General features: G+C 42.3%; 2 protein-coding genes and 1 non-coding gene across 4 annotated transcripts in view; 1 reads left to right on the top strand and 2 right to left on the bottom strand.

The window, feature by feature from the left end:
• Window positions 1–66: 66 nt before the first annotated feature.
• TIMM23B (translocase of inner mitochondrial membrane 23 homolog B) lies at window positions 67–18,099 on the bottom strand. The gene is made up of 7 exons (XM_042033239.1): window positions 17,951–18,099; window positions 17,434–17,492; window positions 14,341–14,434; window positions 14,029–14,113; window positions 11,753–11,811; window positions 9,010–9,120; window positions 67–674 (listed from the first exon to the last, which is right to left on the bottom strand). The coding sequence occupies exons 1-7, from the start codon at window positions 18,045–18,047 to the stop codon at window positions 559–561; spliced, it is 621 nt and encodes a 206-aa protein (XP_041889173.1). The 5' UTR covers window positions 18,048–18,099; the 3' UTR covers window positions 67–558.
• LOC121667286 lies at window positions 12,337–12,539 on the bottom strand. Its single transcript, XR_006017001.1, has one exon. It is a non-coding gene; the product is annotated as a small nucleolar RNA SNORA74 (small nucleolar RNA).
• A 67-nt stretch (window positions 18,100–18,166) lies between the features above and the next one.
• PARG (poly(ADP-ribose) glycohydrolase) overlaps window positions 18,167–21,571 on the top strand; it is a 61,774-nt gene continuing 58,369 nt past the window's right edge. Inside the window, exon 1 of one of the 2 annotated variants that reach the window (XM_042033232.1) lies at window positions 18,167–18,510. In XM_042033232.1, the coding sequence (XP_041889166.1) occupies window positions 18,375–18,510 (136 nt within the window). In that variant the 5' untranslated portion in view covers window positions 18,167–18,374. The remainder of the gene's footprint in view (window positions 18,511–21,571) is intronic. The other variant, XM_042033231.1, reaches the window with a different exon arrangement.

Raw genomic sequence — 21,571 nt, 5'->3', positions numbered from 1 at the left:
CAGGTCACTGGATGCAGCACACTTTTGTCTTACCAGTAGCAGGAAGAGCAAAGGATAGAAATGGTATTGAGTAAGTACCACCCTTTTTATTCTGATGATGTCCCTTTTCATAGCTTGCCTTGTGCTGTCAGAATAGCAAGGCCTGCCCTGTGCCATGGCAACTGGGGCTGTGCTGCTGGGCTGGCCAGGTGAGGCGCTGGGACTGCAGGGAATGCTCTATGGACACAGACCTTACAGGCACCCCAACAAACCTGGCAGCGAGCAGGAGCAGCTACGGGGGCCCAGCGTGCCTGGCAGCTCTGGCCAGGGCTGCCTGGGGAGCATGGCAGGGAGACTGTCTCGGTGGCAGCTGTGTTCACTTGCAGGTCCAACAAACATTGCTGCCTCTCCAGCAAGTGGCTGGCAGGAAGGGCCAGTCCAGCTACAGGACGTCAAGAGGTTCCTCTCAGCACAGCTTCCATCAGTTTCACACTAATTGTAAATAAAATAGCAAGGGGCACCAGATAGATCTCACAACTGATTTGATTGGTGACTAAGCAAGCGTGTCCTCGGCCCTGCTCACAGGGACTGCCGGGCTAGGGAGCCCTTCATGTGCTCCCAGTTGTTGTACAGAGCGTAGAGGCCGGTCAGCGTCAGACCTGCGATCCCACCTCGTGCTATCCCGCGCACTCCACCTGGAAAAAACAAAGCACATTACAGCTCATCAGTGTTACTCTGCAGGAAATAGTCAGTGAACAGCAACTTCCAAGAAGTTATCTAAATCCAGAGGCATCTTAATGAACAGTCCTTTCTTAAGTAACTCTCCAGAAAGAGTCCCTGTGCTTTTTCTACCTCCCTCTCAAACCTGCTGCCAGGCTCAGGTTGATTCTGGCAAATCAACCTCATCCTGACGCTAATTCTGCTGGAATGACTTCCTCTCAAACTGTGTTAGTACTACTGCCTCAGGGAATCACTATGGAGCACTGGAAGCCAAGATGGCTTTTCCCAAGTCCTACTTACTCTATTCCATCTGTCCTTAATACAATTGTTTCTACAGTTAGATATGCTCTCCTCCTGTTGCAAAAACTCCTCAATTTAGGTTTTCAACTGAGGTTTTCAGTTATGGTAACTAGCTCTGGGCAGAAGGAGAAAGGGCAGGAGGGAAATAAGTGAACAAAACAGCAGCTGATACAGACATGACACTGGGCTCCAGAGATTCATTAGGGCCATCATGCAGAACCTATCACTGCTTTTGTGTCTTTGGAATTTTAAAACCTTTCGATAAAAACATAGGAAGTAGATGAAAGGGACTAACTGGCAAGAACTTACTAGGGTGTACATTGAACAGCTTTCTTTATTCTTACTTTTATTAATACTCAAAATTATCACCTTGCAATGGTAAAGAGTGAGTCACACAGGTGACTGAAGTTTCAAGGTGCTGGTGAGCACCTTAGTGTAAGGCAGAAATATAGGGCAAGTTTGGCTACTGCCTGCAGGCAGTGCATCTGGCTGGAACTGGGAGTCAGCTGGCATCCCACCTCCACTCCATCCATATGAGGACTGAGGTGTACAGGTGCACAAGTAGAGACTTCTGTTATTCTTACGAAACAGCAAAACACTTCTGTGCCTCAGCAGAGCTCCCAGAATGTACTGTAAATGCACAGAACACCTGGGAGTATGACCCTCAATGCTAGGAAAACTTCAGTGAGTTTGATTCTGCAATGTTTATCATTGTAGCTGAACCAAGCTAGATAATATGTACAGTGTATAGAACAAGGCCAGTTACTGCTGACAGTGAGATAAAAAACCCTGCCTGCTTTAGTGGAGAAACTGGCAGTGCACTTCAGGTTCCTCGAACTTGAAAATAAATGCATCTCAGTAATCAGACAGATTGCTTTTTTTTTTTTTTTTTTTTTTTTTCCTCTTTCTTTCCATTATGGGTCATAAAGTTGTCTCACAGAATTCCTTTTAGTGAGGCAAGAAGCTGTTGGCATCAGCTAGACTGAGACTGTGCTCCCTGTGCTGCAAGGTTAAATGGGTTTCACTGGAGTTGTTAAACCTCCCATATTGCCCAGGTATGCAATGAAACCAAGAAACTGCACAAGTGGGACCTGGTACTAGAAGCCACGTCTAGCCACAGGTTCTGGGAATTTCATTGCCAGACCAGTTGTGACAATTTGAGAGTTTTTTTTAGGGTATGAAACTAACTGTGTTCACCGCTGGCTGTAACCATTCAGAATTCAACAGCTCTAAGGAAAGCCCTACTGAATATGCTCTATGTGCCTAAATCAGCATTTAGGAAAGCAAATGTACATTTGTGTTTGCTAATTGATACTGAATTTGTTGCACAAAAAGCTTTTCATATGAAGGGCTTGCAGCTGGGTACACAAAACTAACCATGTGCAAGCAATGTCTGGCAAAAAGCCGCAGGTGAAATTTAAAGTAGTACTGTTGCAAAACAAGTATTTGAGACAATCTGTAAAAATACTGACTCCTTGTTCCTGCTGAGGTAAATGAATACAACATTAGAGCCCAATTTTCTGCTGTTCATATCAGGATTCAAGAGATCACAGCAGAAACCCCCAAAGGGGGTCCATGGCCATCAAGTGCAGAAGGAAACATGGAACATCCCCACAGAATGTGACGCACTACAGAGCTATGACTATTCCTGTAGGCTCTTCCCTCAGACCCCAGGTTCAATTCCTCTCCTTCCCCCTTAAAATCCTATTCTTCCTATACAAGAACAGGTAGTTGAAGGCTGATCAAGCCTGGCTCCAGATTCTGTGAAGTCAGGGTTGTACAAGAAAGGTGTCATCTTTAATTCGGATTGCTGAGCTGCTTTCTAGCATCCATGTATGTGGACTTAAGATGTGCTGCTCCTACCACAACAAATGTTAGTGTTCTCTTATGCTGAGCCAGCCAGGTAAGGATGGCAGCTCTAAGCCCACTGACAAAGGGTCAAGTTCAGGGCCTAAAGCCATCTGTAGGCCTGCAGACAACCTAGGGACGTTGCTGGAGATGTTTCATGAGCAGGGACTAAACTTGCCATTGGTATAGGCGCATGACTGAGAGAGAAAATACCCAAGAAAACATGCAAGAAGTGTTTATTTACCAGTGTTTCTATACTATGCTTCTTCTACAAAATGTTTGGGTTTTTTTCTTTTTTGTAGCAGTTGCTCCTGGTTTCTCAACTACCCACAGTTATTACAAAAAAAAAAGGGAAAGAAAACTTTCCCTAACTGGTCAGACTTACATTTGAATAAGTATGTTCAGGGCTGTGGCAGACTTCAAACAGTAATGCACTTTAGAATACAGCCTCATTGTTGGGCAGAAAATGTTAGGCCCTCTGAGAAAATTACCTTGTTAACAAAAATAGAAACTAAATTCTCCACTCCCCATCCCAGCTGTGTTTGCATGATAGAACACGTTCCCACCCCTCCTCTGCAATCACTCCTTGCAAGCCTTTGATACCAATATTGCCCTGACAAGCCCTGCTGAAACATGGCCGTGTGCCCCTAATCTTGCATGTCCCAGTAAGATAAAGGTTTCAGCTGACAGACACTTCTGGAAGCAGGTATTTTGAGATCAGGCACCTTACACAAGAGTTGAGAAAGACAGATCTGACACTCTCTAAAAGGGAAATTAGTTCTCTGGCTTCAGCTGCTGCACCTTTTCACCACCAGGTATAGTCCCTCCTCCATGCATTTCGAGTAGGTTCCAGCCATGGCACAGCTCAGCATTCCAATGCACTATGCCATGGCACACAGCCTTCCAACAGCACAGCTCTGCCCTTCATCATAGCAGGGGCCACTCCTAACTGAGCTGCACTTGTCCAGTAGGTAAAACCATGAGGGCAAAATCTTCCCTTTAGCACCTTCCTCTCTCTATTTTTAGAATGTTACTCCAATGCCCTGTGATGTTCCTGGGACGGTTAAAGCAAGAACCATACAACAGTAAACATTAGAAATACCTTAACCAAAACCTCAGACCCATATACTTATGCTAAACAAAAGAAGAATAATCTTTAAATTGTGATTAGTTTTCTGTCTTTCAATCTCTCTCAGATACCCTGAATGAAAACAATTTCTCTTCCTCCCGGGCTTTCAGGAACAAAAACACTTTTCAATGGTTTAAAGAGCTTGAGTTAAGCATACAAGGCAATCTCAATTTTGCTCCAAATTCAAGCTCAGTAACCAGACCATCTGAACCATCAAGCAGTCATTTGTTTGAACATCTGTGGGTGGCCTGATGTCATTAGAAACTATCAAGAGTTTCCTCCTGCTGCTCCATGGGGTTCATTTTATGAAATCCTGTAAGTAGTGGGCAAAGTCTGTGGATACAGAAATTACTGAGGAAACTGATAAAACTTCTATTTGGAAGCAAAATATATTTCAGAAAAGCATGTTCCATTTTCATATTGCTGTAGCTAAGGCAGTATTGTGCTCAGAATACAGAAACAACAAAGCCTGAAAGCGGGAACATTTCCTGTAGCTATTGTGGTATGAAGGCTAAATTAGAAAAAACAGTAGGAATCTACTATTTAGTTTACTAGTTCAGAAGTACTAAAGCTATTGAAATTACTTTGCAAACATGATTAAAACTTGCTGTCTTCTCACTGAGTGAAAGCAGCAGCACCTGACTGACAGGAGGCTACTTCAGCTCCTGTAACTGGCACCTGCAAACCCTGAAAATCCCTGCAGCTCTGAGTTCACTGCTCCTGCAGACCTGGGCAGCACTGAAGGCAGCTCTGCTCTCAGTGGCCACACATGCTCTTAGACATCAGTCCTCAGGAAACTAAAAAAGCCTCATCGAGCTGTTACCTGTAGCGCTGCTTGTACACTGTCCTTATCTCTTCCTTGTTTCAGATCTCAAACAAAATCCTTTCTCTAAACACCATCTGATTGATAACCCTATAAACTTCTTAAGTTAAAAGACGTTTTAAAAGGGATTCTTAATTTCCAAAATGCCTGATAGCCCTAAACTTAAGTGATGACAAGCAACTTCTTTACTTTTCTCCAAATACTGCAGAAAGTAAGATATCCCAGACCTGTACCTGCAGCAGCCCCCACAAGCTCTTCTTTCCCCTTCCCCAGCCACGAGAAACAAGAAAACAGACCTGTCTGGCCCAAAGAAAAACATGGGCTGGGCTCAGAGAACAGGTTTTTTATAGCTCAAGAAGTTAGTCAGCTAACACAGCTGCCCTGAACTACCACTGGATGTCACAGAACTGATCTTTAGCTCCAGCCAGATTTTACTGCTGGCAATAAAACATTTAGCCCTTAATTCATAACGTATTGACTCTTCAGGGTTGTGTTCTGAGGCCTTGAAATGACAACTACTACCTTCAGCTATTGCTAGCATGCAACTCCCTTCTTTTCACACACCATTTTCTGTACCAAATTATGTAATGCCTATTGTTCCAAAGGCATGAGATGCTGTACCTAGGATCGGGCTCCTACTGCACAAAAGTAAACAAAGGGATTTAGTTTGTCCAAAGCATTACTTTACTTTTGTTCCTGTTACCCTGAACCTCAAGAAAGGAAAAAATTTATCCAAGAAAAAGAACATCTACAACCTGTGTAACCCTCAGATAAGAGGGTTAGTCTTAATCCCGAGGTTAGTTAACTTTTTTGCTTACTAAAGTCTGTCAGGGATTCCAGTGAGAAATTAACAGCTGTCACACTGGGTCCAAGTTTGTCAAAGGCCAAAATCCTGTCTAGCTCAGTATCTTTTCCTGAGTGATCAATCCTGCATGCTTGAGGAGGAGTGCAGGAGCCCCAGCTGTACTTTGTGACAACTGGAACCACGTGCATTTTCATGGTGGGAGGGAATCACAGTGACAATTGTTTTTGGTTTTTTTGTTACTTTCATAACTAATACAAGCATGAGAAAACCTAATAAATATGGTTGGTTTAGAAAAGAGGTTGAAAACACATGCAAGGAGGGGAAACATTTGTTTTAAGATGTACTTGTGCTTTGTAACATTTATCATAAAAAACCTAATATTAATTTAAGATATTAACTAATATTTATTTAAGATACTAATTTCTGCCTTTGCTTAAAACTGAATGAAGAATAGTATCTTATTAAATGGAAAAGCCATCCTTGTGGACTTAGGATATCAGACCCCCTTTTAGCAAAACTCGAATTGACTGAGTTGCAGTAACATTTTTATTGCATATGTTACTTGCAGAGGACCTCAAAGGGTTTCCTTCTGACTGTTACCCAAACTGAATGTTGTGAGCAGAAGTTAAGAGGTGAGCTCAAAAAACAGCTCCCATAAAGTTATAAGACTGGTGTAACAAATTAATATGTACTCTGATTGCTGCATTTGGCCTAAAATCTAGTCAGTAATTGTGGCATTAAATTTAAATTGAAATAAACGTGAAAGTTGGCGATCACTTTGGTCAGATGAATCAAGCAGTAGATGTTTCAAAACTCCTCACATCAGCTCTCCATTGCCACTCAGGAGGTGTCTGATAACCTAAGCCATGCAGTAATGCTGAGATGGAGCCCAGCTATCACCTGGGACTGAACTGCTTCAGTCACTTCAATGGGGAACTTTCAGTGACTGATGCCGCTGACCATGAACACAGGGAAGGGACTGAATTGCCACTGTCCTCACTTGAACAGTTTTCAATCCTCTCCTATCTTCTCCCACACAGGCTGTGTCAAGTAGCTTTGCACAAAACTGCCCACCATCAGTGGCTTTAGAACGTGCACGTTCTGCTTGACTGCTGGCATTTTGGTAATGATTAACACTTCTACAAGGACAAATTGTGAAAACTGGGACCAGTTTGGGGCAACAGATCTCAGCCTTCACAAAGTCTTCCCACTGTTTTTTTTTTTTTTTTTTTTTTCCTGTCCACTCATCAAATGCTTCATCATTGGTTTCAGAAATTCAATCTGGGCTTTGCAGAGTACATAGGAGTGTTTTTCAGCAGGAGTGTACACCAGCAGGGCTGCTGATGTGATTCCTCCCATCAGTGCTGTGGTTAAACATGAAGTTACAATGAAAGACCTGCCATACATTATCTTGTTTCTTCTTATGTATAATCCTGATCCCTGTACAAAGCAGGAACGATGGAAGTGGAAATCTGAGTGTTTGAACAGCACTGCCTGCCAACTCTATACCCACCTCTTGTGGACTACAGAACAGCCTTGATTTGCATTGGCATGTTTGTATGAGCTGCCAGCTGACACTCAAATATGGAGATTTATAACTCAGTGTCCTTGACAGCTTTTAAATTTTCCACTTCTTAATGCCAACACATGGCATTCCATGTAACACAGGTAATTATTACAGTCTTGATATGTCACAGATGTGTGCTGATCTTTTCCAAGGTTCAAATATTCAAGGTTTTAATGTAAATATAGATACTGATGTAGGGTAAAGGCAGAACTTAGAAGTTTTACCATACAGAATAAGAAAGGGTGTTCTGGCATAAGGTGACAGGAGAGGCAGCAGTTTCTCTGCACTATGGTTCATATGCACAGCACACACTCGAAGTACAATACTGTAATGAATAGAGATTTACTGACTTCATTTGCCTTTATCAGGGCTACTACTAGCTCTGTAGATCTTGTGTTACAAAACAAATGTCCTACTGTGCTCTGGTAATAAAAACTTTAGTAGTGTCAGATGACTGTGCATGTGACTGAAGTAGTTACCTGTGGTTGCACTGTGCCAAAAAAAGATTACACGTAATGCCAGCTCTATACTTCTGAAAGGTAAGGGGGATGCTTCTGCTGGAGTATAAGATGACAGTTCTCCTTATTAATAAACTCCTACAGGAAATATTAGGCTTCTATATGCTACCCTTTCCAGCTGCTCTTGGTCATCTGTCATATCACTCACGAAATCTCAAGGAAGTAATGGAATACAGGAGAGCTGTACTGTGCCCTTGCGAAGTTTAAGAGTCTCATATTTATGAAGGCTGCTCAAGCCAATTATTTTTGACTTCAGGTAGTCTAAGCCATCAGGAAAATAAAGTTACTCAAACTGTTTTGCCCCATATATAAAGCTGGCCTTCGGGAACACTTTTAAGACACTGTGGCTCAGTTAGATATGCAAAAGTACATAGGTTAATTCTTGCATTATCTCCTCCATAAAATGCAGGTGAGTTATGCAGCCAAACATTTACTGAGTTACTTAAAACATAAGACTTTTTTCCATGTGGTAGTATCAATCTGTGGTACACAGCAATCCTCTAAAAAAGATGATGCCTCAAATTGTTAAGCTTGGAACATGTGTTAACAGGCATTTTGCTGATGAAGCTCAGACCCTCTCTCCTGCAAACAATTCAGTTTGCAGAAGCAAACTCACCTTAAATCCATGCTGTTCTCAAATAACATTGTTTTGCTGGTTTTGACCACTTTGCAAAGACTAGAGTCCTACCACAAGACAACAGTTTCATGAACACCTAAGTAATAATTTCAAAAATATTCTCTGTGTGTAGGGTTTTTTTGTGGCTCCAGGTACCACTTTCATGTGAATCACTGTCACATTAATCACTTGTAGTAAGTTTCATCCTCATGCAGTCAAGCTCTGTGTTCTCTATGTGTGTATTTCTCCCCTGCCCCCATTCACTTTGGAAGGTAGTTCCCATTTGCCTGCAACCAGTCATGGACTTGAGAAACAATTAGTTTTATCCTGCTATTGCTGAAAAACATGGCTAGGAATGAGGGGGGTATGTATTTTATACAACCTCACCATATATCTGAGGAAATAAATGAGTGTTTCTTCAGTATATATGTATAATGGTCATAACTTGGCTCTCATGGTTACTGTCAGTCCTGGGCAGTTGGAAAGAATCAAATTTAACTCAGCTGGAATTTTGTTTTTGTTCAAGTTTTCCTTAAGTAGCCTTAGTTGTGTGAAACACATTGTGGCTTAGAGGACATTGAGCTAATAGCCATTTTTACACTGTCAATTTTCAGAGCAGGAAAGTATTTAGTAAAAATAGTGAGAATCCTAATAAATAGGATAAGCACAAGAGCAGGGAAAAGAGAAATATTTTGCTACTATACCAGTGCTTTTGTATAGCATTCCTGTCAAGGTTCCAGCAGCTATGGTGTTCAGGTCATCTTCTGCACCTCGTGTTTTTTCAATGATGACTCCAAATGCACTGTAAAGTAGAGCTGGGGGAGAAAAAAAAGTTAAAAAAACCTTCCCTGTCTGAGGCCCAAAGCTTAGAATTCAGGCTTGGTGTAGCATTTAGACTATGCTTTTGAAACACAAGATTTTCTGCGTATTTGAAGGGAATCCTCCGCAAAATCCCATCTCCGGTGTGTCTTTTCCAGATCTCTTTCTTTATAGCTATTTCTTCTTTCTAGAGCTATAATTTGGTTATAAAGCAGCATTGTTCATGACAATATGTGATACAAAGCACTGACTGAAGTTTTAAAAAACTAGCATATTTTGCCAGTTTGAATTTGTTTAAAAATTCAGGGTTTAAATGTGTACCGGCAGTTTCATACTGTCTTCTGTGGATGGCATGAAACTAAACCCAACACTTTCTAGGTAGCAGAGAAAACTGCTGTTCATGTGTGACAGTGATGAAACGTTAAGTACAGCATTTAGATCATGCTACCAAGAACTGGAGTACAATGGGCTATGTTTCTTTTAAAAATTACTATTAGAATGCTTTGGATTTGACATTTACAGCTGTTTTCACCTCTGCTTGTGCATGAAGTCTTTATCCCCAGAGGGCCTTTTGTTTTGGGATAACTTTAGGGACTGTCCTGGAAAGGACTATAAAGAAAAATGCATGGGCTTTTAGTATGGATGCATTTATCATTTATACATTTTGATGAAGGCAAAAGCACTCCCCACCCCATCCTCAGCCCTCATGATATACTCATATTCCATGTTGGCAAAGAACAGTAGAGTATGTCATCATTTTAAAGCGATAAAGACAATGCCATTTAATTCTTTCCTTGCCCTCCAAGAATTTGAAATCTTTCCTTCTGCTAAAAGGCAGTAAATCCTTCATAAGCAACCATAATAATGTCAATGCCTTAACAGCAGCATCGTTCTCCATTCAGCACAGGCAAGGGTATTTCAGCTTGTCTTAGCAGCAAGTAGATTAACAAGAAGGGAAGGAAAAGCTGAATTCAACATAATTTTTTAAAAAAGTTCAGCACAGCTGTTGCTTCTGTTCAGGAACAGAATGACAAAAATTGTCAGTAGTGACAAAAAGAATCTCTGAGGTACAGAAAGGCTGCACAAGGTGAAGTAATATGCAAAAATAATTCAGCTCCTTGAAAGAAATTTCTCTGGTAGCTAGGACAAGATAGAGCTCTACCTGAACCCCAAATATAAGGTTCTGCTTAACTCTGTGATTTTGGAGGCCATATTTTGTAAGAAAAAGAACAATTTGTTACTGGAATGCACAAACATTTTCTTGAGTAATCTTTCTCCAAACACAGCTGAAAAAACATGTTAATGTGTCACTTAAACTGAAACCTTGAACTGCAGTGTACCTCCGTCTCAGTTCTCAGACACGTTTTCATTAGGTTTGGAATTTAAAAAAAAAAAAAAAAAAAAAACCCATCCAAACAAAAAACAGCCTGATAAAACTTACAGGCAACATGTGTTTCTTATGGAAAAAGTGCCATTCTTGCTGTAGTTCAGAATCCTATCTCTAACCATGCCCTCTATACTATGCCTCAAAAGCTAATGCCTGAGATAAATGGCAGCTAATCTGCTCTTCAGAAAGAAGACCGAAATAAAATGTCATAAATGCAACTTAGCCCATGCTTTGATGCATTTCTCTGAAGTCAAGCAGATGTAGACTGGGTTATAATGTGATGTAGTCTCTGATTTAAATATTGCTAACTTCCAGTACAATTTTGTAGGTAGTCTCTGATTTAAATATTGCTAACTTCCAGTACAATTTTGTAGGACAACGAGTTCCATCATTATTTTTCTTCAAAATAATTTCATCATTTTGGATTTCTCCTTTCAAAGTGACTGCATCAGTTTTCATTTTTTAAGACTGTGGAAGACTGGGGAGAGGCGAAAAAATCTGTAATCTCTAGGGCATTAGTTATTTCACTGACTTTTATGAAATAATTTCGTTTTTCTGAGGCAACTGATGTGATTTTATTTCATGGCCCCCTCCCCTCCCCACCCAAACCTCAGTTCACAGAAGTTACTTTCTCATACATCAGGCTATTGATCATTTTCTTTTCTCTTTTTTTCTAACCCACATTAGTTGTAAGCAATATTTAGGTTTAGAGTCAGTGGTATCATGAGGGATTATTCTAGCTAATGTACCATCATTTAAAGAATAAATCTTCATAGTGACTATCATATTTCTTCCCCACATAAACATTTTGTTGACTCTTTAACAGGAAACAAACATCAGGCAGTTGATCACATGACCAGTCTCAATGTAGGTTGTTATTTCAGAAATATTGTATTTTTTGCCTTAAGTTGTGAATTAACTGGAATTTATTAACAAGTAAACATTATCTGTATTTTCTAGTTATTTCTGATACAGCTAGAGTTTGTTTGTAATGTAGTGAAAAGTCTGGGTTTTATTTAAAGGCTTTTGGCTCCTTATGCTGTAAATCCTATTTTAGCTTTTAATTTCCTTTTGATGTCTATTGAACTGCCCTCATGTCCCAGAGAAAAAATCCTGTACTTTTTCCTGATGGATTTAATAATGAAAATTTAGAGAACACTCTTATTCAGATAATACACAAATATGCTTTCCCAACAATTACATCTTTAAATTGCTTTCCCTACAAAGGAATGACTACTTACCCAGTGATCCCAGAGTGTTAGCCCATAACGCTCCTTGCCTTGTCACCATATTTAGAATTCTATAAAGGAGTTAAAAAGGTAGGAAAACCTTTAGCACTCTGTGTTTACATAAAGACAGTGTTTACGACAGTAGGGCTTGTGTGTTTATGCTATACAATTGGTTAATAGAACTGCAATAATGAACTAAAAGCTCTTGAAAGCAAATATTCAGTCCTGTCAAGTCTTAAGAAAATCTTTCTCTCTTTCCAAGGCAAACTTGACTCCCACCAAGACTCAAATTTCTTCCCTTCAAATGACTTTCTAACCTGAGTTGTCCTTCCTTACGTGGTGACTACACACAGCTCCTGGAATGACTGATACACTTATGCAGACTTAGCTGGGTAAAAGGTTTCCAAGAAAGCCTCAGTGCTCCTCTACAAGGACCATGTGGCAGGGAGTGTGGAGATGCCTGAGCAAATGGTGTGGGTAATAAAACAGGTCTGGACTGCAGCAAGTCAGGAAGGGAAGAGGCAGTCCCTTGCACTGCCATTTGTCCACTCAGCACCCACCAAAAGGCCGAGAGGTGGGTCTGTGTGTATGGTCTGTGTGTAGGCTTCCAGACTAGCACTAAAAAGGGCAAGAGAACCTCTAGTGCGCTCTCAGGGAAGCACAATGCCACTTCTTCTTGGCACCAGCTGTCTCCAGAACAGTGACAACAGCAGCCAGAAGAAATGACTGATCTTTATCTCCCAGCAGTGTAACACTATCACAGGCATAGTATTGCCCTGGACAGCTGACTACCACTGGAACTTAGTTCAGCATTTAATGTGTGACACTTCCATTGCTTTATGTTCCTTCTGATTTAATTTTCTACTATTTATCCTCATTTTATAATTTTCATTAGGACACAGGTCATTACTGAATATGGTTAGGCAATGAACTAAAAAATAATGGAAAACTTCATTTTGAAACAAGAGAAAAAAATGTAAGAGGCTAGGGTATTGACAACCTCTCCTTAATTAAAACCCCCATCTTTTAACCTTATATTCATTCTGAATTGGTAAGAAAAATAGTAATTTTAATAACCATGGCATACTGTGAGACATTTTGATGACAAATGAATACCTGCAAAATTAAAATTCATTAAGAAAGAAATCTGTGTACATCAAAGATAAATTTGGATGAAATCTAGCTAGGCAAGTCTGTTCTTTGCACCTGATGAGGGAAAAACAGAACTTAATGCACTGTTGGAAGGTGACGACCTTGAGCAGATCTTTGCCTTGCAGAGCCAGGATAGGAGCAGTGTGAGCACTGACTGCCACCTCCTGGGCTTGACCTGCCGAAGTTTGTGCTTAACATCATGGTTTTGTCCAACTCTGCTCATTCCAAACACCTAAAATACAACTCTGTTCATCTAGAACATTATGAAAGAGCCATAATTATAGTGGTGAACATTTTGATAAAGAAGGGGATGAATACAGAAACAATTTAAAAAGGAGCAGAGCCAATATAAACCGTACCAGGAAATATTAAATTCCTCTTCTAAAATTCCCTTGTTCCCAAGTATTCTGCGAATGAAAATTGTTTTCCCCCAGTTATTCTGTTCCTCTGGTTTTCTATGTCTCTTTCACTTAGGTTTTCCTATAGTATGTCTAATTCACCACTATTTTAAGAAGAGGCATCCTGTTGAAACAACTGTTTCTGTCTTTGCTGTGCTCTTTCAAACAATCAGGTAAGGTGAAAACACAGCAATGTCACGGGTGCTCATGGATACCACAATCCAGAACAGCTCCCCCCATGCAATGCCTGCTCAACAGCATGCACCAGTGTCATCCCTAACGCAAACCCAGGCAGGCCCAGCTTCTGCATTTGAATCCTTTCCTGGTTGTGAAAATCTTGGGAAAGAAGGGAGACTTGTGCTTAGACAAATTACAGCAAAAAATAGCTCAAAGCAAACACTGCTGCTTCTGGGAATATTTCAACATATAAAAACACTGCTTTGGCTTTGAAGTAGATTTTTAGTAAGCATCAAAGTAGTAATTATTTCTCAAAATATTTAAGATAAGTCAGAGGACACACCAATTGTGACTAAATAAAAAGCAGAAGGTTGAAATGAACGTCACTGTAACTAAAAACACGCCATAACTTGATGAAGACAAATACTGACTCCACTACAGAAAAAAAACTCAAAACATTTATTTTTTGCGGTATATTCAGATCTAGCCTTGTATAAGCTGGAAGAAACAACTCTGTCACTAAGAAGTACATTTTTTTTTTTTTTTAGATGAAACACTTACTGTACGTTTCTAGGTTTTGACCATGCCATATTCTGTGTCTCCTTCAAGCCAAGTCTCAAGCCATTCAGTGCACCAAATGCTGCCCCTAGTTGGAATAATACCAGTTATTACTTTTTAAGAAGAAAAAGAATCAACAATACTAGAAGCAAATAGCGAGAACAGAATTCAGTGTATAGACTAAAATCAAGTATCTCTTTATTTAAGACTAGAACAGACAATTCGTGCAGAACAAGACATTTACAACCTCATAAATCACTGCATGCATAGGTGTTACCTGGACAGCTGGGAAAAGTGAAACCCACAACCACCTACCTGTCATACAACATCCTCCAATGGTAAAAAAGGCCAGCTCAAATCTGCCTCGAGTTTTGTTGGCTCCTGTGGGCAAGATAAACTCATCTGTATCCTGGGGGAAAACAAAAACAAATGCTTTTGTATTTTCCAAGTCTAGTTGAAAATGTAGGCCATATTCACTTTTTTCTCTAATCCATGCAATAAACTAAAGATGGATAGAAGTATTTCTGGAAAATTATTGTCTACAGTAGCACAGAGATGGAATACACTATGTGTATACTTTATTAAGCATGAAAAAGGACTGTAAAAAGATAAATTGACTGAAAGCTTTTTTTTCCCCCTAGCTGTCCTAACTTTTTATAAATTACACCAGTCAGCCAAGGAACTCATACTGTGTGGGTTGTTGGTTGTTTTCGTTTTTAATTACTATTTGCTTAATTATTTATTACATCTTGCAGCAGGCAATAAAAGCCTACCAAAAGCCTTCCTGTTGTCTGATTACACAGCACTGTTTGCTCACTGAGCAACCTAGTCCAATACAAAAATACATTAATGCAGGTTTCCCACTACTCTGATACTAAATGAAAACTGCCTTTCTACAAAAAAAAAGTATTTCCTTGCCCTGAAATAAGTGACCTATTTTGAGGATGTGAAAAATGTAAGGAATACACTAAACACTAGTGATGATAAGGCATGAAATATGTGGGGTTGGTTAATTTTTTACTTGTCCATCTTTCTCCCACAGGGCCAGGCTTGTGTTCTTGTAAATCAGTGGTCTAAAATGTAGAGAAATGGCCTAGAGAATGGCATATGTGTAGGGATAAGGTGTGCCAAGGTATTTCTTCAGTATGAGACATTGAAGGTGCCTGTTCTTAAGGTGCTAAAGCAGCAGATCTCTTTTAAGGTTCTGTGCTTTCCACAGTATTATCCACCCCCTACTTAACTGACACATGACTCCAACAGCTGCAGGCTCAAGGAAATGCATCCTAAGGGGTTTTACTGCCTCACACTTAACACTAAATGTGAATGGCAATACGGAAAAAATAGCTTCTAGAATTGTTAATTCTGTTATCAATAAAATGAACGTATAATATGCTTTCTATCTTCCTTGTAACTAGGCAGTTGGAGAAACTCAGTAGTTAGCGGTTTCCAACAGTTTTCACTTCTGTCCCAAAAGTCAAGATTAAGCAATCCTTGCCTATGTAACATTTAAGTTTCTAGAAACAACCTCAAAAGCCCATCCTCCAGGCTTCTGCCAAAGGCTGACATGCTAATTTGTAACATGTGCTACCGGCTGCAGGCAACACAGCATTGCAGAAAACACCTTGTTCTGTGCCTGCATTCATGGACCAACCAAAAAAGTGGGGTTTAAAGTAATGAGTACCATTGTACTATGGCAAGACCAGAACCAAAATGTAAGATTCTCAACAGTAAGGCTGACTTTCCTGCTGCATTCTGAAAGCAAACAGATAGTCTTTAAACACCAGAAGACCCTCACCTCTTCACTTGCACCTTCAGAGAAACCCCAAATTTAAAGGCTAATAATTTAAGTTCTTTTATTCTGAAATATTAGCCATGCCTTTTTCCTTCAATATTTAGAATCCTAGGAACCTGTGGAGACTGTTTAGTGCAACCCCCATTGTTAAAAGAAGGGTCAGCTAGTGCTGGGCACTCAGAGCCATTCCCAGGTCTTCTGATTCTCTAAGGAAAGAGACCTCACAGCTTGTATGGGCAACTTTTTCAGGTAAAAAAAACAATTCTAACATTTAAAAGGAATTCTCTTTTATTTCAATACACTTGCCTTTTACTTCAACACACTAGGGCTAAACATGATGGGCAGTGAAGTTTTACAACACAGACTGCAGCCTCTAATGTTACATCAACAGGTATTTTTAGAACTGTATCATGACACTAATGCCAACACCTTTTCATTTAAAGCAAACTTCTCTTTTGTTTCTAAACTCTATTAGTATACACACACTTAATTCCAAAATCTCTGCTATACCATTTTCAACACCAACATGTTCTCAGACAAACTGTACTAACGAAACAAGACAACTTTAGAGAATGTTTTTGGAAAAAGTCTAAATAATCTCTTAGCTTCTTTCTGACCACTCAACAGCAGCCACAGTAGTGAACCCAGTCCCACCAGAGGCACAGCTGCTGTTTTCTATCCTTATGGGAATGTTACATCATAATCTGGACTACAACAGCTTCTAGCACCCAGAACTGCATGCAGAGCTTCCAGTTACAAAAGAAACAGTGACCCAGAGCAGCATGAAACAAGGCACAGAGGTTAGCAGATACTATGCAACTGTTGACCTTAAGTGCTAATTCTAGAAAATTTCAAGTTCTCAGATAATATGAGCCATATATGTAGAAAAATACTAACTAAATAAAATCATTGACATGCATCCTAATTTGATTAAACATTTTCAGCTACAGTTAATAATTATGAAAAATGAAAACATAGCTTGATTTAACATATTTTTTCCTTATGATGGTCTCATTTTATATTAAGTCATGTTAAGCCGTGTAAGTGTGACAGCTACGTTATTCTGTAGAATAAAATGTAAAGTTTTACTTCACAATGGTCTCCCTTCAGCTGAGTAATGACATAAGGAGTGGTATGAAATTTGCTACTGCTGCGTGATGGCAAAGCCTGTTATCAGGTATAGGGCTTGGCTGAACTGATCAAACTCATCCATCACAGTTCAGAAAACTCACCCATGAAACGAGGGGAGAGATTCTGGCTGTTCTGACTGAAGGGGCTCAGTGGAGGCTGTGAGCAGTGCCAGAACTTGTGTAAGGGGGTGTTGGGCTGTCTGCCTCAAGGCAGGGAGGGAGAGCTCTTTTCAATAACAGCAGGCTTGTATTGACACAACAGCCCTACCTATCCTTTGTATTATCACTGGTCATTTTCTTCTAGATGCCATGCCACTGCAAGCTTTTATTAGGGACAATACTGAAAAAATTGTTTCTTTCCACTGTTCTTCAGTTCAAGACTTCAATACAGAGTGCCCAGCACTGCAGAAGGTTTGAGGTGTTCACGCATGGTCATGCAAACACTGAGTTCGAGTTCAACACAATAAAAACAAGCCACCTTCTCACCTGTACGAGGTACTTGGGGTCCAAGTTTAAATACGGTGACAAAGGGCTCATCCCAGTTACTGAAAGGAAAAGAAAATACAACACTTTAACACGAACTTCCGTAATAACAATTCGCATCCTGTAAGGCAAAAAGGGGCAGATCTCGTGCGAGGCAGCAGGGAAAATTCTGCCGTGAAGTTGCCCAGCTCCTTAAAAGGCGGCACCGGCCGGCAGCTCCCCCCTTCCAGGGAGCGGAGCGGGAGCCGCTGGGGTTACGTGAACACGATGTCCCTGTGACCAGCGTCCGTCAAGACACGCGGCCCCTGCTAAGGCCTGGCACCTCCGCGCCCACCCCCAGGAAGCGCCGGGGGTCGGGATCTGCTTCCCGTGGCCGGGCGGCGGCGGAGCCCCTCGGGGCCGCGTTCATTCCCGGAATCGGCACCGCCACCGATCTCGGTCCCGGCCGCCCGGCCCTGCAGCGGCCGGTGCACAGACACGGACCCCCCGGGCCGGCCCCGCCGGCCGCCCCGGTACTCACGCGGCACCCCGGCCAGGTCGGCGTGCGAGTAGCCAAGCCCGCCGGCGCCGAAGAGGCCGCCGAGCCCGGTGCCCTTGGAGTTCCCGCCGCCCTCCATGGCGGCCCCGCGCCCTCCACCCTCGCCGCCACCAACGGCTGCCGCAAACCGCAGCCGTAAAGCACCGCAAAGTGCTGCCCGACCTCGCTGCTTTGCGGGTCGCCACGGCGACGGGGTGAGGCGCGCCGGCCGCCATCTTGCTCCGAGCGCCGGGCCCCGCTTGCTGGACGCCGCTCGTTCCCGGCCCCGCCGCGCCCCCCGCGCCTTGGGAAGAGCCCGGCGTGCGGGACGGAGGATGCGGACGGGCGGAGCCGCTGCCGCAGCGTTGCGCCGTCCCCGGGGGGCGGGTGCCGGCCGGCCCCGGCGGGCAGGGCGGCCCCGCCGAGGATGAGCGCGGGCTGCGGGCGGGAACCCCCGCGGAAGAGAGCCCGGCCCGGCCCCGGCAGCCCCGGCGGCGGCTCCCAGGGAGAGCGGCAGGAGGGGCCTGGGGGCAGCAGCTCCGCCACCGCCGTGGGGAATAAAGGTTTGTACCAGCCCCGGGGCGGCGGGAGCGGGGCTCGCTGGGGTCTGTGCCGCCCCCGCCTCCTTTGGCCGCCTGCTCGCTGTCGGGGTGCGGGGACGGGCCGGCGGTGCCTGCAGGGCCTGGGCAGCGCTGAACTGGCCCGAGCCGGGAGCGCTGCTCGGCGCCCCCAGCCAGCCCGACCCGCCCGCCGTCGCGCCTGGGGCTGGGTGGGAGGAGGAGGAGGTGACCGGGCCGGGGGCTCCGCCGCGTCGCCGTGTCCCTCTCTGCCTGTCATGGCATCTCTGCCGTGCTGCTGCCGGCGTGGGCAGCGTTGAACGGCGGGGACCGCATGTGCCTGTGCACCGAGCCTCCCCGGAGCTGCCCTTCCTCGTCGGGCTGGCATTCTCTCTTAACTTCGCTTCCCGGTGCCAGCGTGTCCCCCGTATCCCAGCCCGGTGGTCCGTGCGCGCTGTTTCCCCTTGGGGACGGCTTTGGGTGCAGGATCTTTATATTGGTTTTATGCCTGATTCTTTGCAAGTTTCCACTAACAGTGCAAATCATTGAAGAGAGGTATGAGCCGCTAAAGGTAGCGTGTTCCGCAAGGGAGGGGACGAATACTTGCTGCGGGAAAAAGGGCTTTCAGCGGGGGTTGTGCCAGGCTGTCACACAGGAAAAGCCAAGGGTAATGACAGGAGCTCACATAAGCACGTGGCTGCCAGCCTGGAGCGCTGCTGGCCCGTGGGGTGGGGTGCCTGGTCCTTCTGCCGCCTAACAAAGCTGTGTAGACGAAGTTCCCACGTGGCTACCTTAGTTTTGTTTTCTATTTGGAGCTAACGCTGACAAAATAAAATTTTAGTGCACAGTGAAACACCTCTTTCAGGAATAGAGAGGAGTGCATGGAAGGGGAAAAAGACCACAGACAGACTTGCGGTCATCTGCAACTGATGAGTTAAACCTCTCTAACCCCTGAGAGGCAACTTTGAGTAGATAATAGTTTGGAGTTAGAGGTGTACACTCCTACAGAGTGATAATTTTTAGAAGATTCTTACTTAAGTTGTTTTCCTCAAAGGTAGATTGTAGGGAGTGTTTTGTTTTATGGGAATGATTTAGGGATTGGGGATGATTGGGGATTTTGATGATTGGGGAATCTTGAGTAGAAATAAAGATGCCTTTTAAAAAAAAACCAAGACAGCAAAGTCTGGTTCTGCTGTTTATGCTGAGAATAAGCATGTGCTGTCTTTTTGTTGCCTCTTGTTTTCACCACCTTATCTGTAGCAAAAAGCCTTGCTGGAAGTATGAAAGTGATGTGTGTTACATTGGTTGGAGGGCTTATATGGCTGCTCAGATGCTGCAGTTCAAACTAAAGCCGTTTTGTTCTGTTCTGATGCTGCTGCCATCATTTCTATTTATTGTGCTAATGAATAAGTATTTCTTCCTCAGCACAAGTTTAAACCTCAAGAGGTAATCAGCTGCCTTTGAAGAGGTTTATTTGTCCCATGTTTTAACATGTCTCTTCAGGGTTTTTGGTTTTTTTTTTATGACTGCTTACCTTTAGGCAATTTGGATTAACACTTCAAATGTAAGAAGGTGAAATTTGCTAATCAGAATGACTGCTAGATTTAAGTTTAGTGCATCTTTGGAAATAAAAATATTTTAGTTCATAAAATCTGTCAGTCTGTTATTTTTGTCTGAGTGGGGTGAAGCTGAGTGTTTTTTGAAACACTGAATGGCTGATGATGGCACAGGTATCCTTGTGCTTGGACCCTCCATCCAGCTTGACATTGCTCCCTGGTAACCCAGTCACATGGTGGCAGTTTTGAACTATTGTTTGTGCCATTACAGAAGAACTGAAAATGATTTTAGTATTTTCTGGAGATTACTTCTCATTCTAAAAATTCCGATATCCTCTGATGAGGGTATTTGATAAGCAGCTGTATAAAAGTGTTCAAGGCCTTGAATGTTAGGGAAAGTGTTTATGAAACGATGTCTCTTAAGTTACTGATGGCCTAAGCTGTCTTTCTTACAAGTTACACAATCCCCGTTTGCAGAACACAGCTGAGACTTCCCATATTCACTCAGAATCAGAAGAACCAGATCTGCTTTATTGGCTTTTCAGTTCTGCAAAGCTATTGTTACAGTAAGGTACTCCAGCTGTTGCCCACCCAGTTGAAAGCAGTGAGCAAGCACCTTGCACAGTCAGTGGTGGCTTTCTCTTGGCAAATGGAAAGAAAAGGAATTGAAGCTAGTTGCCAAATTTGCAGAGTATCTTTGAATAACAACAATAAAACTAAACACCCCTTAAACTAATGAAGACTGTTTTCCATTTTTGAAAGAATTGCTTTGAATTTTTTCTCCCTATTCCCCCCAAGTCGCTGCATAATTAGTTCACATGTTGCTGTTCTGTTGAAAGCTTGTCTGAACTGCAACAACACACAGATAAGACTGGAACTGTGTTGTTGGTAATAAATCTGAAAAAAATGTATCCTTCATTATGTTGCTGTTTAGGGGAGTAAGCACTGAGAAGTTTTCAAACTGTTTATGGATGGAGGAGAAAAGAAAAAGTCCTGAGTGCTTATCACTTCTAGTGTGTGCTGTGCTTATATTGAGCCTTATGTTTCGCAGTATGCTACATATAAATAAAATTCTTGGATGGGTCCTCAAAGATGCCTTGTTTTCTTCTTTTTTGATTTTAAGTTATGTCAGGTTGCCTCTTTATTCCAATATTCAGCAGATGTTTTTGGGGCTCATTGTGGTAGTGATTAAAGGTAATGATGGGGGCTAGAAAGTTCAAGTTTCTTTTTTTTCCTTTTTTTTTTAATTCTACAAAAATCACTGTATATTTTTAACCTTTTAACTATATTAAAAAAAAAAGCTGGATGAAACAAATCCCACCATTGACCAAGCCTGGAATTTATAAATATTATTACAAAACCTACAGCTGCTGACTGATGCAAATTAAATATTGCATCACATGTAGTTTTAATACTGCTACTGTCTGGATGCTCTGTATAATAGAGCTGCTAATGAGTGCTTAATTGTAGGTGTTTTTATCTTCACCCAGTACAAGTTATCTTTTTCATAT

Source organism: Corvus kubaryi, unplaced genomic scaffold (assembly GCF_017639235.1).
Source record: "Corvus kubaryi isolate FWS band 111438036 unplaced genomic scaffold, C.kubaryi_AGA036_p1.0 37357, whole genome shotgun sequence".
NCBI classification, from domain to species: Eukaryota; Metazoa; Chordata; class Aves; order Passeriformes; family Corvidae; genus Corvus; species Corvus kubaryi.
This window is presented reverse-complemented; position numbering and strand designations above follow the sequence as displayed.